This window comes from Megalops cyprinoides, chromosome 14 (genome assembly GCF_013368585.1).
Source record: "Megalops cyprinoides isolate fMegCyp1 chromosome 14, fMegCyp1.pri, whole genome shotgun sequence".
NCBI lineage: Eukaryota > Metazoa > Chordata > Actinopteri > Elopiformes > Megalopidae > Megalops > Megalops cyprinoides.
In genome coordinates this window covers 9,226,061-9,241,729 of record NC_050596.1, presented here as the reverse complement: position 1 = coordinate 9,241,729, position 15,669 = coordinate 9,226,061, and the positions used below count along the sequence as shown (strand labels likewise).

Sequence of the window (15,669 nt, the reverse complement as noted above, 5' to 3'; positions counted from 1 at the left end):
CCCCACTCGGGTAGTGCTGCTTTGCCCTTGTGCAAAGTACTTAATGCAGAATAGCCTCAGTAAATCCGCCTGTAAATTGGTAACATGTAAAAAAGCGTAACCTATGTAAGTCGCTCTGCTAAATGCCACTAATGTAATGTACCATTGTAGAATCTAAGATTTATACACCCAAGTTTCAATTCCACAGTCCAATCCACTTGCCATTACTGCATAGATTGATTTGTGGTTAAAGAAATGCTTTCTCACTGATATTTTTCATTCCATTTAAAACTGGCATTGATCTGACAGTTCTATGTCTTATTCAAATCAGTCAGTGTAGTGTTTTTTTTTTCCATCACTGATGAAGGAATGCGCTCAGTTCATTTTCACTGTTAAAGTCTACCACACGAGTAGTGCCATCACAGCTCCACAAGGGAGTGGAGCTTCAGTGGATGACTTCTACAGCTGTTCCCTCTTTTGTGTCCTCCAGGTGGAGCATAATGACATACGAAATCAAAATACCACCCAAGAACAGCTGCCCCACCACACCAGAGGAGACTGAGGAGTGCCAGGTACCAGTGCCCAATGCATCAGGTCACAACATTGCTATCCCTACCTTCACCCCTCACAGAAGAGCGGCTGGACTGAATTCCATTCAGTTTTAATTGAATTCAGGTCAATTAGGAAAAATCTAAGTATTTTATACCAGTTTTTTAATCAGAATATGAAACAGAACAGAACATATTTTGTTATCTTTTCAAATATGTCCTGTCAAATGAAGTAGGGATGATTCATGAAATTGTTCATGGTGGATGGTTTTCTTTTGTGTGTTGCCGATTCAGATATCAGCATATGAGGATTCTGTCGCTGCTCACCTCACCAAGATCCTAAACTCCGACCAGCACTCTGTGGTCATATCCTCTGCAAAGTGAGTCTCCATCGCAGTACATAGCGCATTACATTAAATTACATCACGTTTCAAAAATCTGAACCCCTGTGCTCTGTCCTCAAGGGTTCTGTATGAAACAGTCAAGGACTTTGTTGCCAAGGTGGGGAAATTCTCAGAGAAGCACACAGACAATACGGACGGAGCTGACTCCATGTCTTTGAAAGTGAGTCAACTTGCCCTGTGGTACATCTCATGAATTTGTCTGTCTGGCTTCATATGAGCCTTCAACTGAAGTTCTTTTTTGTTTTATTTCGGAGTCTCTCTCCATTAAACACACACTCTTTCCACCGTCTGCTAACTGTGGCTTTTGTGGCGTCCTTCCCTTTGTGGCTCCCTTTGCATGACGCGTCTCTGCCTGGCTCCAGTGCGCCGTCCTCAACGAGAAGCTGGACTCCCTCCTCCAGACGCTCAACACGGAGGTCCAGGCCACGCTCCGCCCGCCCCACGCCGCGCCCCCGATCGTGGAGGAGGAGCTGGAGGAGGAGGAACTGAGCGAGGAGCTGAGCGAGGAGTCGCTTACTGAGCTGAAGGAGAAGCTGGAGGAGAACGAGACGGAGAAGGACTCCCCACACCGCTGCTTCCGGCCCCGGGAGCAGCTCATGCTCCGGGCCAACAGCCTGAAGAGGGCTGTGCGGCAGATCATCGAGCAGGCCGAGAAAGGTAGCAGGCCCAGGGGGCTGATGGGTGCTGGGATGTAACTGGGCACCACAAATTAGCGCTAGCTGAGATTGCCACCCTCACTGTGTACAGTACCAGTCATAAGTTTAGACACTTTTATTCTTTATTTTTACTACTTTCAACATTTTAGAATAATAGTAAAGACATCCAAACTATTAAATAACACAAATGGAATTATGCAGTGACCAAACAAGTGTTGAACAAACCTTATGTGTCTTATATATATCTTATATTTTAGATTATTCAAAGTAGCCAAAAATATTTTTTAAATAATTTTTTGGAAAGAAATTCGTACATTAACTTCAACAGGCATCAACTTCACTATGTATATTTGTCTAAGAAATAAAATTCAGCTCATTTAAGTACAAGTCATTAGATCAAAATGTCTTTGAATGCATGTATCCCATTATCTTAATCAGGTGTGTCCAAACTTTTGGCTGGTACTTTAGCACCCTCAAGTGCTACGTAAATATCATTCATGAATGTGGACGTGCAATTTGAGGATTTAGAGGACTCTTATAAGAGGATAAGAGGATAATCAGAGGATCTTGTGCATTTAGACGCCATTGCTGTTCGGTAAGGAAAACTAGCGTATAGTCGCCACCTGCAGCTCCTGTCCGTGTGCTGGGGAAAACGCAGGTGGGGAGAGGTACCATGGCAACACAGAAAAATCCCTGCACATGCCACTCTTTACAATTTTCACTGCATGTGCCAGCCCCGAAATGTCATTCGCTTTAATAAAAGCCTTTTCAGCGCACATTTTGGAACATTAAATGATACAGCTCAAAATGTATGTGTCAGCCAGTCACAGAAGTGCTGGTGGGACTGGAGGCTGTAATTTTCATATCAAGATGTAATTGATGTGGGAAAATAGAGAACGGATGTTGTAGGCTTCTTTCTGTTCAGTCAACTGCAAATATGTTTTCCTCTCACCTCTTTCACCCCCTCCCCCTCTCTCTTCCTCTCCCCTCCTCTCTTTCTGTCCCCTCTGTGTTGTTTCTCAGTGGTGGATGAACAGAATGCACATACAGAGGAGCAGCATGACCGACAGGCGCAGACTGAGTTTAAGGAAAACGAGAGTGAGGATGAAAACAAGGACAGCGAGAAGGACGAAGACACCAAAGACCTGGAGTCATCTTCCTGTAAGCCCGCTTCACTCATTTCACTGTTTATCTTGTGTTCGCTGCTGGAACGGAATTGTTTTCACTGCAGCCGCTGAAATGTACAATGTGTATGTGTTTGCCTTTTGCTGTGCTATTTCCTTAAGCAGGTTGCAACTGACAGCCCAGAGGATCGTCCACATAATAGCATATATAGGATACCTATACTGCCACCTAGAGGAAAGTCAGAGCTCTGACACCTGTTGGCCTGGGCTATTTCCACTCTGTGTCATGATTTGAATGCTGATGGTCAGTCAGGGTTTAGGGTCAGAGGTGATGAGTTGTCCCTGTTTCTCCAGCCGCTCAGACAACGCCGTGCTCGCCTCCCCCAGAGAGAAGTGTATGTCGCAGCATCCCGTCCTGCGGCTCCTTCTCCATCCCCTTCAGCACCAGCAAGGAGAACTTGCCTGTGCTCAACACGCGTATCATCTGTCCCGGTACGGCAATGAACACACGTGCATACAGACACACTCATATGTATACAAACACACACACACACACACATATGTATATAAACACACAAAAACACACACACACACACACACACAAAAAGACACAGACATGCACGCACACACACACGTGCACACACACAGACATGCAGACTTATTATAACATAACAGTTTTATGTTGATGTGCTTGTACCTGCAGGCTTAAGGGCTGGCCTAGCGGCATCAATAGCTGGGAGCTCCATCATCAGTAAGATGTTACTGGCCAACATCGACCCATTTGGAGCCACGCCTTTTATTGACCCAGACCTGGACTCACTGTAAGGCTCTGTTTAGGTCCAGTACTCATGTAAAGCCTTGATTATAGCTCTGACTGAAACTCACTATTTATTTTTATGCCATCAACATGATCTATTCAGTGAACTAAAATGTAACTGCTTAAACTATCTTTTTAAACAAAAGATCAAACCCAACATTTATTTCTGTATCTTCCACAGAGAAGGATATTTGGAAAAGTGTGTCATGAACAATTACTTTGGGATTGGACTGGATGCTAAGATCTCACTGGAGTTCAACAACAAACGAGAAGAACACCCTGAGAAGTGCAGGTAAGGTGTTCCTTTTCCTCTTTCCTCCTCTCTTCTCCTTTCTCTCCTCTTTTTCTGCATTTTTTAATTCCCCTGTGGTCTCTCGTGTCCCTTTCATTCGACATCGTAAGCATCCACACCGGGCTGGTGTCACTTCTGTCTGTGATGAAAGGCTTGGATTCAGTCATATCATATTGTGGTTTACCCTTAACATTGAATACCAAATGTAAAAATATTTTATTTATATATTTGCAGCTTACTCAATATGTTTTGTTTCACTTAACTGTCACAATTAAATGAGTCACTTAAAAATGTAATTGAAAGCCAAGGATCAGGCCTTCAGCAAATTAGTTGCAAGATCCCATTATAGTATGTGTTTAAAGGATGTTGCAGTTTTATCCATGTATTACTTCAACCAGGGTATCATATGTTGAGCACTGACACCAGCAATGTGCTGCTTGCCACTAGTTTAAGGAAAAACGGACAGTTGTCAGGGTCTTCTTATGTTCACTGCTTTGGTCTTGTCAATGTAGGAGTCGCACTAAGAACATGATGTGGTATGGAGTACTGGGGACCAAGGAGCTGCTGCAGAGGACCTATAAGAACCTGGAGCAGAAGGTTCAGCTGGAGGTGAGAATGCAGGAACTCTCCGCGGGGTCAGAAGCAACCGCATGGACTGGCTGTGCAAGCACACAAAGTGTGGATTCACGCCCACAATGCATTGCTCCTCATATGTAGTGCCCTCTGTGATAAAGCAGGAACAAATCATACACATCATATGCATGCATCTTAATGGCGTTACACAGAATAAAGTTATATTGTTCATAAATAATGAATTTCATGCAATAAAATGCAAGATCTTCGACGTCAGACTTACACCTTTTCCATGTGGTTATTTCTATTTTCCAGTGTGACGGACAGTACATTCCCCTCCCCAGTTTGCAGGGAATTGCAGTTTTGAATATTCCCAGTTATGCCGGCGGGACTAACTTCTGGGGTGGAACCAAAGAGGATGACGTAAGTGTTGAGCCCGGAGGATGCTGGGTCTCCTTCAGATCTGCTTATTCCTTGGCAACACCTCCTCTCTCACGTTTCAGAAACTCTTATGAAGCTGGTTGTGGGGGGAATTAAAATCAGGCTATTGTTACTGGCAGTTGCAGCTAGCAGCTCCATGTCCATCAATGAGTAGCAGAATGGGATCATTTTAGATAAACAGCTGTTTTTTTTTGGTTCCTATTGTACTGTGCTCAGTTTCATAGCTAGAAACCACAGCTTTAGACAAAAAAAATCCAGTGAATGAGACGCTACTAAAGCCAACAAGACACGCTCACCCTTGTTAGGGGTTGGCTTATAGAGGCTGGTCGTTTTAAGACGCTCTGAGAGTGCTGACAGATTAGTGTTCATTCCGCGCGCTCCCCTGAATGATGTTATGCTCTGCAGTGGAGCCGCGTTACATAACCGCTCTATATTAGTAAAGGAGGCTTGACTTCAAAGGAGACGTTGGCTGGGCTTGCTCCCAAAACATCATCTTTAGTTCAGCAAAAGTATTTCTTCATCTAGCAAAAGTACTCTTGGACTTCCTCACTGCTCTGAGCGTCAGTGACATAATCTTTTTTTTTGCTGCTCACAGCACTATAAAAACGACTGCTCTTCTTACCACCACAGATAGAAAGACAGCGATATCGCTCAAAAATTTGACTGCTGTCTGTTATTCAATGTCAGAATTGCTGTTGAAGCTGACTTGGCTTCAAAACCTAAAAGCGATATGTCAAAATAATGTCACTCTAGAACAAATGGAGATTTCTATTGCAAAGAAAGATTTTATTGTAGAAGATTTGAAACGCTTCCATGTTTAACATTGATCTCAGTTTCTAAATATAAGTAGAAATGATGAGAGGTTTCCACTTGTAACATGTTAAATGCGGATGTGAGCCACAAAGTGATTCTCGTATGAATGGGACTGTGTTTAACACATGTATCTAATTGTGCTTCTTGCAGATCTTTTGTGCACCATCGTTTGATGATAAGATTCTGGAGGTGGTGGCTGTGTTTGGGAGCATGCAGATGGCCGTGTCCAGAGTCATCAAACTCCAGCACCACAGAATTGCCCAGGTGAGCCATACCAGGCAGTGGCATCCCCAGCTAATCGTTCCTCCTACTGCAGCCACCGTCCTGGAATGGTGTGCTGATGTTGTCCCCTCTAACCCCCACCCCAGTGTCGCTCAGTGAGGATCACTATCCTGGGAGATGAGGGGGTCCCAATCCAAGTGGACGGAGAGGCCTGGATCCAGCCCCCTGGGGTGATCAAGATCCAGCACAAGAACCGGGCCCAGATGCTGACCCGGGACAGGGTGAGATAACCTTTCGGGCAGGCCCTCAGTTCCCCGCTTGAGCATGCGTGACTTGCGGTTGGGCAATGGTGTGAGTGAGGGTGGTGTGCATTCACGCTGAGTTATCCCCCCGTCCTTGCTCTGTGTGTCTGTCCAGGCCTTTGAGCACACCCTGAAGTCCTGGGAGGACAAGCTGAAGTATGACAAGCCCCCGCTGCGGCCGCACCTCTACCCACAGCAGTCCATCGACCTGGCAACCGAGGAGGAGGCCTCGCTCCTACAGATGTGCGCCCACGCCGCTGAGGAGCTCATCACCAGGTGACATCAGGGGCCGCCAATCATCACCCCCAATTTGCATAACATGACAGAGGGTGTTGCTAGTGGGTGGAGGCTTCTGAACATATACAGTACCTGTGGTGGTAGAAGATGGCAGTTCAGTGTGATTTATGACCTCTGACCTCTCTGGTATCCGTTCCACAGGATCTGTGAGGCAGCTAAAGCCAATGGCCTCCTGGAGCAAGAGCTCGCTCACGCGGTCAATGCCGCCTCCCACGCCATCAACAAGACGCACCCAAAGTTCCCTGAGGTGAGAGGAGAGGAGCCCCCCATTTTACTGTCTTTGCCTAAACTTAATCTCCACTTGCATTGTCATCACCCCACTGTAACTGTAACTAAAATTAAGTACAATCAGAAAGCTGTTTTGTCATTTTGTGCATTTCATATGGTCAATGCTGTCAAAGTTAGACACTGCTAATCGACCAGTTCCAGCACTGACATGGTTCTTCTTGGCCTGGGCTCCCTAGAGTATGAGCAGGAACACAGCCATTGAGGTGACCAGCACAGTGAAGGCCCTGCACAATGAGACTGAATCTCTTCTGGTTGGACGTGTGTCTCTGGTGAGTTAACTCCCCTGGGCTACAGCACCACACCCATATATGGAGCTCAAGCCCACATTACCAGAGGAAAGTAAGGGCTATTTTTGGTAATGGAAGACTTGAGGAGATTGTATACATAGATTGTATCTATGACTTCGATGACTATCTCTACAGACAAGGGAGAGTCTAGGATGAAATCACAGACAGATGATAAAGAGCAGCTGAATGGCTCACCTAGTGGTGAGCATGAGCAATGGTCTTTACTGAAATTTGAGAAGCAACAGGGAAGTCAAGTGCAAAATAGGGACCACACTGATTGAGGGGTTGATTTTTTTAACCAGCATAGCATAGTGTTAAGGAGCAGGGCTCATAACCGAAAGGTTGCTTATTCGATTCCCCGCCGAGGCACTACTGCTGTACCCTTGGGCAAGGTACTTAATCCATAGTTGCCTCAGTAAATATCCAGCTGTATAAATGGATAACATGTGAAAACTGTAGCCTATGTAAATCCCTCTGGGTAAGAGTAATCTGCTAAATGACAGTAATGTAATGTAATGTAACCAGTGTCTGTGATGTGTAAACAATGCCTGTGTTTTATTGCTGACTGTGTCCTTCTTTGGAGCCTGATCTGTGCACAGTTTTTCTCTGAATGCAGCGTGAGCTTGTTGTATCCTGTGTGTGTTCTCATGCCTGGGTTTGCTTGTCGCTAAAGCAACTGGACTCCCCCCATGAGGAGCTGCTGTCCAGTGCCCTGCACAGCGTGGAGCTGGAACTGGGGAAGCTGGCCGAGATCCCCTGGCTCTACCACATCCTGCAGCCCAACCAAGAGGAGGTGAGACCACTCACCGCTGCTCCTCATAGGCCGATCATACCGGCACCTCCCTTTAACCGCACCCACCCAACCCCACTGACCAATGACTCTTTGTGGCTTACCCTCTGAGCCCCGCCCTGCAGCTAAGCCCCGCCCTGCGTTTACGCATGCCCCCCGCGCCCCCCCCCCCCGGTGTAGGCAGGGAGGCCTGTGCCCGGTCAGAAGTGCAGTGACCCTTTGGCTTTGTGTGTCTCAGGACCACACCCTGGAGTACAGCAAGAGGATCAGCCGCAGCAGCATGTTCCGCATCGTGCCAAAGTTCATGAAGGAAAAGCCCCCTAAGAAGTGCAGCCCGCAGTCAGGTGAGGGCACGTCCATTACCCCCCCCGACCCCAACAACCCCTCAACACACCCAGACACCTTACCCCCTCATAGAGGGACCGCTGCGCCAGTTCTGGAGCGCTGACAGTGGGCGTATGCACAGTCACAGAGAGTTCTCACTGAGAGACTCCGCCCCCACTCCCCCCTTCAGTGTCTCTGTTCTGTGATGTCATCCAGTCGTCAGCCAAGCCCAACCATCCGTGAGCTTCACTGCACACTTTCTCTGTTCATAATGTTGTCATGCGACCGGGATGTGGTCACTCTGCGCAGCTAGAAGAAATCTAGGCCCTCAGTGACACACACTGACAGTAAAAAGTAGTCCTGGTAATATAAACCTGGTACTTACAATGTCACAAGAGTGCAGTCATCATTATATGTCAAGAGAGAAATATACCTGACACAGGATTTTGCCTTTAATCTTAAAATAATTGTTGTTCTGATTGGTTTGCTCGCTTAGTCTAATCTGAAAATGTCCCCCCCACACGATTAAAATTTTCACCCAAACCCCACGCCACCCCCATCCAAAATAAAGCCATGTAAATACCTACTCATCTACAGTGAATGGACAACCCCCAGATCCTATGTTCCAAAGTATAGAATAAATTTGGATTTTACCTGAATAGGAATGCTTTTCATTTATTTATCAGAAGTTGCCTGACAGGGGGCCTTATCCATGACATCCGTAACTTACATTTTACAAGTTACCTGTCTATACAACATTTAGTGCAGTAATGCAGATCAAACACCAATGTCAAGGCTACAGTACCAGTCAAATGACCCACCCAGAATTAGACCCAGAAATGCAATTGATCCCTCTAAATCCCAGAGCCACTCCCCCTAGCATTCCAGTCCATCACTATAGGTCCTTAGAATGATATTATAGGGCAGAGATAGTGAAGACTCCCAACTTGTAGGCAGCTAAGGTTAGGTGAAGAGTAGACTGCTGGAGTAGCCACGCCTGCTGTCAGTCAGAGTAGGGAGTTGCACAGGCTTCAGCCTTCCTTTCCCCTTACAGTAACCTGCATGCGAGTTACTTTGGGGTGCCAGTGACCCAAGCCTGTTGATAACGACCCCTGACCCTCCTCTCTCCGCCAGCTGCTGCTGCCACCTCTCCTTCTCCTTCGCCCTCTGTGTGTTTTTATTTCCTTCCCTGTCACTTGTCTATGGGCCTGAACCCTGTTTGCTGGTGTGGTGTCTCTGAGGGGGGCTCGGCACTGAAGGGGGCTTCTCGCTCTTGACCCATGTAGTTCAGAGGTGGGGCACTGAGGAGGTGGCCATGTGGTTGGAGCAGCTCGGCCTGGGCGAGTACAAAGACACCTTCATCCGCCACGACATCCGCGGCGCCGAGCTCCTTCACCTGGAGAGGAGGGACCTGAAGGTATACATGAAACCACCCCCCCCCCCAACCCCCACCCCACCCGACCCTGCCCCCTTTGAGCCTCCTTCTGTCCGTTAGACGGACCTCACTCTCTTTCCATCTCAGTAGGCTTCCGTCTGTTTCTCTCTCTCTCTCTCTGGGTTTGCCTCCTGCTTGCGCTTGTGTGCTGCACCGCTCTGCTTGGCTTTCCCTGTGCAAAAGCTGGTTAAGGACAGAAGGTTCTCTGCTAGTCCAGTATGGCTGGGTGTGAGATTCCAGCTCCCCTCAAAGCAGCGGATTTGGAGGACAGGAGCAAAAACACACTGCAGGTTTATCTAAGGGAGCAAAGGACATTCGTTTCAGTGACACAAAGTTAAAGAGAGGCAGGACCGCTCAGCAGCAGCAAGTGGAGCTCAGAGAAGCCTCAATCCCACTGTGCTCCATATGTGTAGTCAGCAGTGTTGCGTTTACATCTGCATGTTTTTGATGTGTAGTACTGATCTGGCTGCTTGAAACCAGTTACTCAAAAATTGCATTACAAAGAGCAAGGGCAGTGTGAAAGTAACTTTTCTCCAAGAGGTTGGGTTCATAGGAAGGTAAACCCCTCCTGTGGCACCAGGCCCCAAGGTATCTGGGATATGTTGACTCCTGTGTTAGAGGATAAACAAACCTGATTTTCTACCCATGACACAGTGTACTTTAAAGCCCTGACAGCACCTCTTCATCAGGTCAAATGTGCCATCAATTGATTCTTGTCATGTCATATTGAAGCAAGAGGCTCATCTTAGTGTTGATGACCAACCACGTTAAATTTTAAATCCATACCTTAAGTTGTGTTCATCAGTGGGCTGGGTTACAGTTTTCTGATTTTACAGTTTTTTACATGTTTTCTGATTTTGTTTTTGTGACCACTGTTTTGTACTCAAGGAGGTGTTGCCATTTTGTACGTACTGAAGGTTTATGCCACGCCACGCCATCTGTTGACTGTGACTAGGAGCCCACAGTGGCAGAATGAACTGGCTTCCCTGAACTGTGGCAAGGGTTTTTTTGTCAGCAGGGTTTGCTCATCTCCCTGCTCTTAGGCACCCTATACCTCATTAGGCAACTATGATCTGCTTGTATTACTGTATGTCAGTGGAGATGCGTCTATCTTGCAAATGGTGTTTGCTTCACTGTGGTGCACTGTGGGACTCATAGCATGAAGTCACTGTGGGCATGTGAATGTATCAGAGGGTTGCACACGCAATCCCCAGTGCTGTGGTGCAGAGGATGCCGTGGTGAGACGAGCCCAACACGCACCTGGCAATTCCAAATCACTGGGGGTGTAAAAAGGGTTAAACTCATAAAAATAGGCCCTTTAAACATGTGAGATTTAGATCTAAGACTAGACAGACACAAGTGTTCTAAAAAGGTCTTTCCTGCAGGAGTGCCCCAATGACTGCAAAAGATAGTCTTGTATAATCAACTTCAGTCATTTCAGAATGATCTCCGCTGTGCTCCCATCCTTGCAGATCTTTGTCCTCATCATTGTCCTGGACACAGTCATGGACTCATTTTGTTCTTTGGACTACCCTTCTGTTGTCCACGTTAATTCGTGTTTGCTTGTAAAGGGTGTTTGTGTCCAGAGATAGCAGAATGATTACACCATAAAGCCCTTTCTATGAATATAGCATTAGACCTTTGATACTTCCTATGTCACCAAGGGTAATTTATTGATACGATACATGCAGACAAATTTAGAGCTTACACACTAATGAGATAATAAGGAGAGGGGTAGATTTGTAAAACAACATGCTCTCTTTCCTGTTAGTCCCTCAGTACTGAAGGATTTTAAAGGAACATTTTAAGCTAAAGTGTATTATATTTGTATATATAGTATTTCATTTTGACAGTAAAGGATACATCCACGGGTATGTCTCCATGGGTGCCTAATATTCAATTGTTACCCAAATATTCTATGCAAACCAGGACTCCTTGGTTGATTTTGGTCATACATGAACAAAGCAGTAAGACTAATAAGACTAAATGGTTGACTGAAGTTGCAGCGTAACCACTCTGTTCATATTGTCTGTAGAAAGCATATTACAAGTTTATAGGAAAGGGCTTTTAAATTCACTGATCCTTAAACCAGCAGTTTTAGTAAGAGCCATTCAAAGATATGCAAAGAAAGATTATTATTTTATTTGACTTAAAGATGAACTAGTCACAAAGCTGTAGATTTTACAGCACAACACTGTTGTTGTGTTGTGTCATGTTGTCCGTATATATCTGTTCCTTCATCTGTTTCTTCATGCCCGAATTCACTGAACCCCATGCTTCTATCCAACTCGGACCCACATCATATCAGGGTGACTGTCCCTCACAATGTACCCCTGGAATTTGTGACACAATGTGTCACTGTGAGAGGATTTCACAACTATGTCCAGTAAAATTTGGCAGCGGCTTTGTGGTGGCCCCGCAAATCTTGGAGAGTAGCGGCGATTTCATCTTAAAAATTACTGTTGTTATATCTTGACACCCTTCTCTCCCATGTTGACAGGATCTGGGGATATCGAAGGTGGGTCATGTGAAGAGAATTCTCCAGGGAGCTAAGGATCTGGCCAAGAGCGCCCTGATAGATCTGTGAGACCTGGTGGAAGTGCCTGGAAGCTGTGGTTCTGGAGAGAGCCGAACGCTGTGGACAGCAAGCCGCAGCGAATGGGTTGAAGGAAGTTTTCCTGCTCTTTTTTCACCTGAAGGAAACTGAGGATGGCAATTTTTCCATGTTTTCGAAAGAAGGTATTGGTGCCAAAAATGTGTGAAGAGAATGGGAAATGGGAGGCTTTCAGTCTTCACAAAAAAAAAAAACATTTTAACAATCTCCAGAGGTATTGTCATTTGTAACCTAGAGGCAGTCTCTGCGCTCAAAAGCAAACAAATGCATTGCAAGTCAACTTCCGTTAGATGGGGATTTGGTATATGGCTTCATAACCATTATTTGATTACTTATCTTTGAAAGGGGAAGTAATGTGATGGAAACATCTTGCGTTTGAAAGCAATGTTTACATTTTAAAGAGACTGGAAGGACACAACCGAACCAAGGCCTGGCCTAACTGCAACCTCCGAGAAAGACGAGTCTCCAAAAACTGTAAAATAATGGTGCATGGTATGCCTGCTTAACAGGGGTATATATATATATTATCGCATGACTCATGTCTGAAATTTTACACACAAGATGAAGACATTTTATATTAATGCCAACTGTTGCTACCGAAGTGTCAGCTTGCTCTTGCGTAGCCTTTTACGTATGTTTCATATTGACCTTCTGTGAAAATGAGCAGTGTTCCTTAGCTGTCATGTGCCATAACTTTCAACGTTATTTATTTTACAAGGGAGAGATCAGACATTAATGAGACGCGTTGTCCTATGTTGGGCCATGCATGGTATATTTGTGTTCGCTATGCTTCGCTAACTCACAGACTTGACCCAGTGCACCAGAATATAATTACTGACTATCAGTTAAGTGACATGTTCTACTCGTTCAGTGCTGTTGTGTTCTGGTTGAGGTGCAATATAGTATTTCTTTTAATGCTGTTGGTTATTTGACTTTGAAGCTTTAAAATGTGATTTTTTTTTTGTAGAAAACTAATAATGCATGACCTGTGGGTTATGGACCCAAAGGGAGGAAATCTGTAGAATGAAATGGTTTTTAATCGTTTCAAATGCTTCCAATAACACTCTTACTCCTATTCTCCTGTGCTTCCTATTAACGTGCTAAAAGTGAGCAACTTTGTGATTCTCAGCACAGACTGAGAAACAGGTATCACTGAAAGTTGTGCATCTGCCAGATGCAACCAGTGCTTTTTTTGTATTTTATGTTTTATCAAAATGTTTTGATGCACTTTTGTAGTTAATGGGTGGTACTTATCCAGCTAATGTTCAGCAGTGAATGCTCGTATTGTTGTCTTCCATTAGAGGGCGCCAGTGTGACACTGTAGAAGCCATTTAAAAGAAAGACAAATGTGCAGACAGAATTCTCACATACAGTACCAGTCGCTAGTTTCATTTGGACACACTTTTCTTTCTTTCTTTTTACCATTTTCCACATTTTAGAATAATAGTAAAAACATTAAAACTATGAAACAACACAAATGGAATTTACTAAGTGACCAAAGTGACCAGTGTTGTAAACAAATCAAAAATGTCTTATATTTTATATTATTCAAAGTAGCTAACAAATGTTTTTTTAATGAACTTTTTTTGGAAAGAAATTCATACATAGGCATCAACTTAATGATTTATGTTTGTCTAAGATAAAAAAAATCAAGGATATAAGTGTTTAGATCAAAATGTCTTTGAATTTATGTTTCTCATTACCTTAATGAGGTGTGTCCAAACTTTTGACTGGTACTGTATTAGGCTCTGTATAAGAAAATGCAGATCATCTGGATGGACTTTCATGGTTGCCTTTTCATCACACTCCTCTTAACTTTCCTGTATCCAGACATGAAAGAGGAGAAATTAACTAAATGGATGGTAAAGGAGCTTACCATTAATCACTACTAGTGTATTATAACCCATATTTAGGTACAAATATTATATGAATCTTACCTTATGAATCGGTAAGAGAAACAACTTACTGTTACAGATAATCTGTTGAAGACAGCTATGTACAGCACAGTACCTCTCATTTATAAAATAGCTGGCAGCTGAATTTCAAAAGGTAACCTGCACTGAAATATTTATATTAATGCACTACAGAAAGTGATCTTTGCTACTATTGAAAAATAGGAAAAATCCCTCCCATTTTGTTTTGATTAGCATGTAAAGCTGTCATAGTGACAAAATGGCTGAACCAATGCGTTCTGAGGAAATAGATGTAATATCAGCTACACTCTCAGGCAAAGGGAAAGAGGGGAAATGGGTCCCTGTGTGCTTAACTCACAATCTCAAGCTTTTTTCTTTGCATATTACTTTTGAAAGAAATTAAAATTTGGGTATTACCGGAAAACATATATGCATGACTTCTGCCTCAATAACATTACTAATAACAAGTTTAATTGTTATTACATTGAATATTATCATTATTTCTGCTGCTGAGGAGAGCAAATTGATCTAGTATTCTGAATGAAAAAAACATATTTGTGTTACTTTTTCTCGCAGTTTTTCTTTTGCTTTTGTCCTGACTGTTAAGTAATATGGAGTATTGACAGCTGTGTCAGTGAGCTGGGACCTCTGAGAGCAGAGCACAGAAAGAACAGCAGTGCATAAAATACATTGGGCTTGGTCTAATAATTTGGTCCCACATGGAAGTGTGTCTGATCAAACCTAGCAATTGGCAGAAACTGGCAGGAAATCAATTCTGCTGAATCTTCCATGGAAGTAGTCTGTACAACCTCTGAAAAAAATATTCATGGACAATGAGCCATTTTATCTGGACAAAAATAGCACTGGCACATTCAGAAGGGAACAATGCAATGTATGGCCACTCAGGCCTGCTTTCTCCAAATCTAATCTTTCACTGTTTGAGACACTATGACAAACCCCATCCTGTCAGATGTTACCTACTTCATCTGACTGTGAAATTCAGAAGCCGGTAGCCCGACGAAAATGAAACATCACGGCCCACTTCAGCTGTCAGTGTTCATTAAGGTGAAGAATGCTGTTCAGCATTATGTGCAATGCTGTTAAATGAAATACTGTCTAGAAAAATTCCCTTGAGTATTCAACAAAAAAAGACACAACAGAGCCAGCAAATTGGTTGTCATGTAAAAGCTTTATCTGTCAAGTTATGATACTAAATTCTTCAAAGTATCCCCATTTACATTCATGAAAGCATAAAAGCTTTATTTATTCACTCCACCCATGGCTAGATAAATAACCAAAGATAAACATCTTCATTTAAACTTCACAGTCATTCACTCTTTTGGGAATGAGCAAAGGAAATGAGTTAAAATACCATTTGTGCGCAGGTATGTGAGGCTTGGAAAGTACAATGGGACAGAGCTGCTTCGATCCAAATGTTTTATTTGAAACATACCAACAGTATGGCAATGTCTCCTTAACTCTCCAGTGTGTTTGAGTTGATACCATTGTCTCATGCACATGTGGTAATTGTCAAAGGAAATTGAAATGGC

At 44.0% G+C, this 15,669-nt stretch overlaps 1 protein-coding gene across 4 annotated transcripts in view; it reads left to right on the top strand.

Moving 5' to 3' along the window:
• The window catches only part of LOC118789041 (diacylglycerol kinase eta-like), a 43,898-nt gene extending 30,300 nt beyond the window's left edge, over nt 1–13,598 (top strand). For 3 of the 4 annotated variants that reach the window (XM_036545330.1, XM_036545329.1, XM_036545332.1), the window contains 19 exons: nt 470–551; nt 822–907; nt 992–1,091; nt 1,294–1,588; nt 2,611–2,748; nt 3,066–3,203; nt 3,415–3,532; nt 3,710–3,820; nt 4,333–4,429; nt 4,709–4,816; nt 5,798–5,911; nt 6,016–6,150; nt 6,287–6,447; nt 6,610–6,715; nt 6,933–7,025; nt 7,717–7,836; nt 8,072–8,177; nt 9,444–9,574; nt 12,093–13,598. In XM_036545330.1, coding sequence (XP_036401223.1) covers nt 470–551; nt 822–907; nt 992–1,091; nt 1,294–1,588; nt 2,611–2,748; nt 3,066–3,203; nt 3,415–3,532; nt 3,710–3,820; nt 4,333–4,429; nt 4,709–4,816; nt 5,798–5,911; nt 6,016–6,150; nt 6,287–6,447; nt 6,610–6,715; nt 6,933–7,025; nt 7,717–7,836; nt 8,072–8,177; nt 9,444–9,574; nt 12,093–12,179 — 2,326 coding nt within the window. In that variant the 3' untranslated portion in view covers nt 12,180–13,598. The remainder of the gene's footprint in view (nt 1–469; nt 552–821; nt 908–991; nt 1,092–1,293; nt 1,589–2,610; nt 2,749–3,065; nt 3,204–3,414; nt 3,533–3,709; nt 3,821–4,332; nt 4,430–4,708; nt 4,817–5,797; nt 5,912–6,015; nt 6,151–6,286; nt 6,448–6,609; nt 6,716–6,932; nt 7,026–7,716; nt 7,837–8,071; nt 8,178–9,443; nt 9,575–12,092) is intronic. The other variant, XM_036545331.1, reaches the window with a different exon arrangement.
• Nucleotides 13,599–15,669: the final 2,071 nt, after the last annotated feature.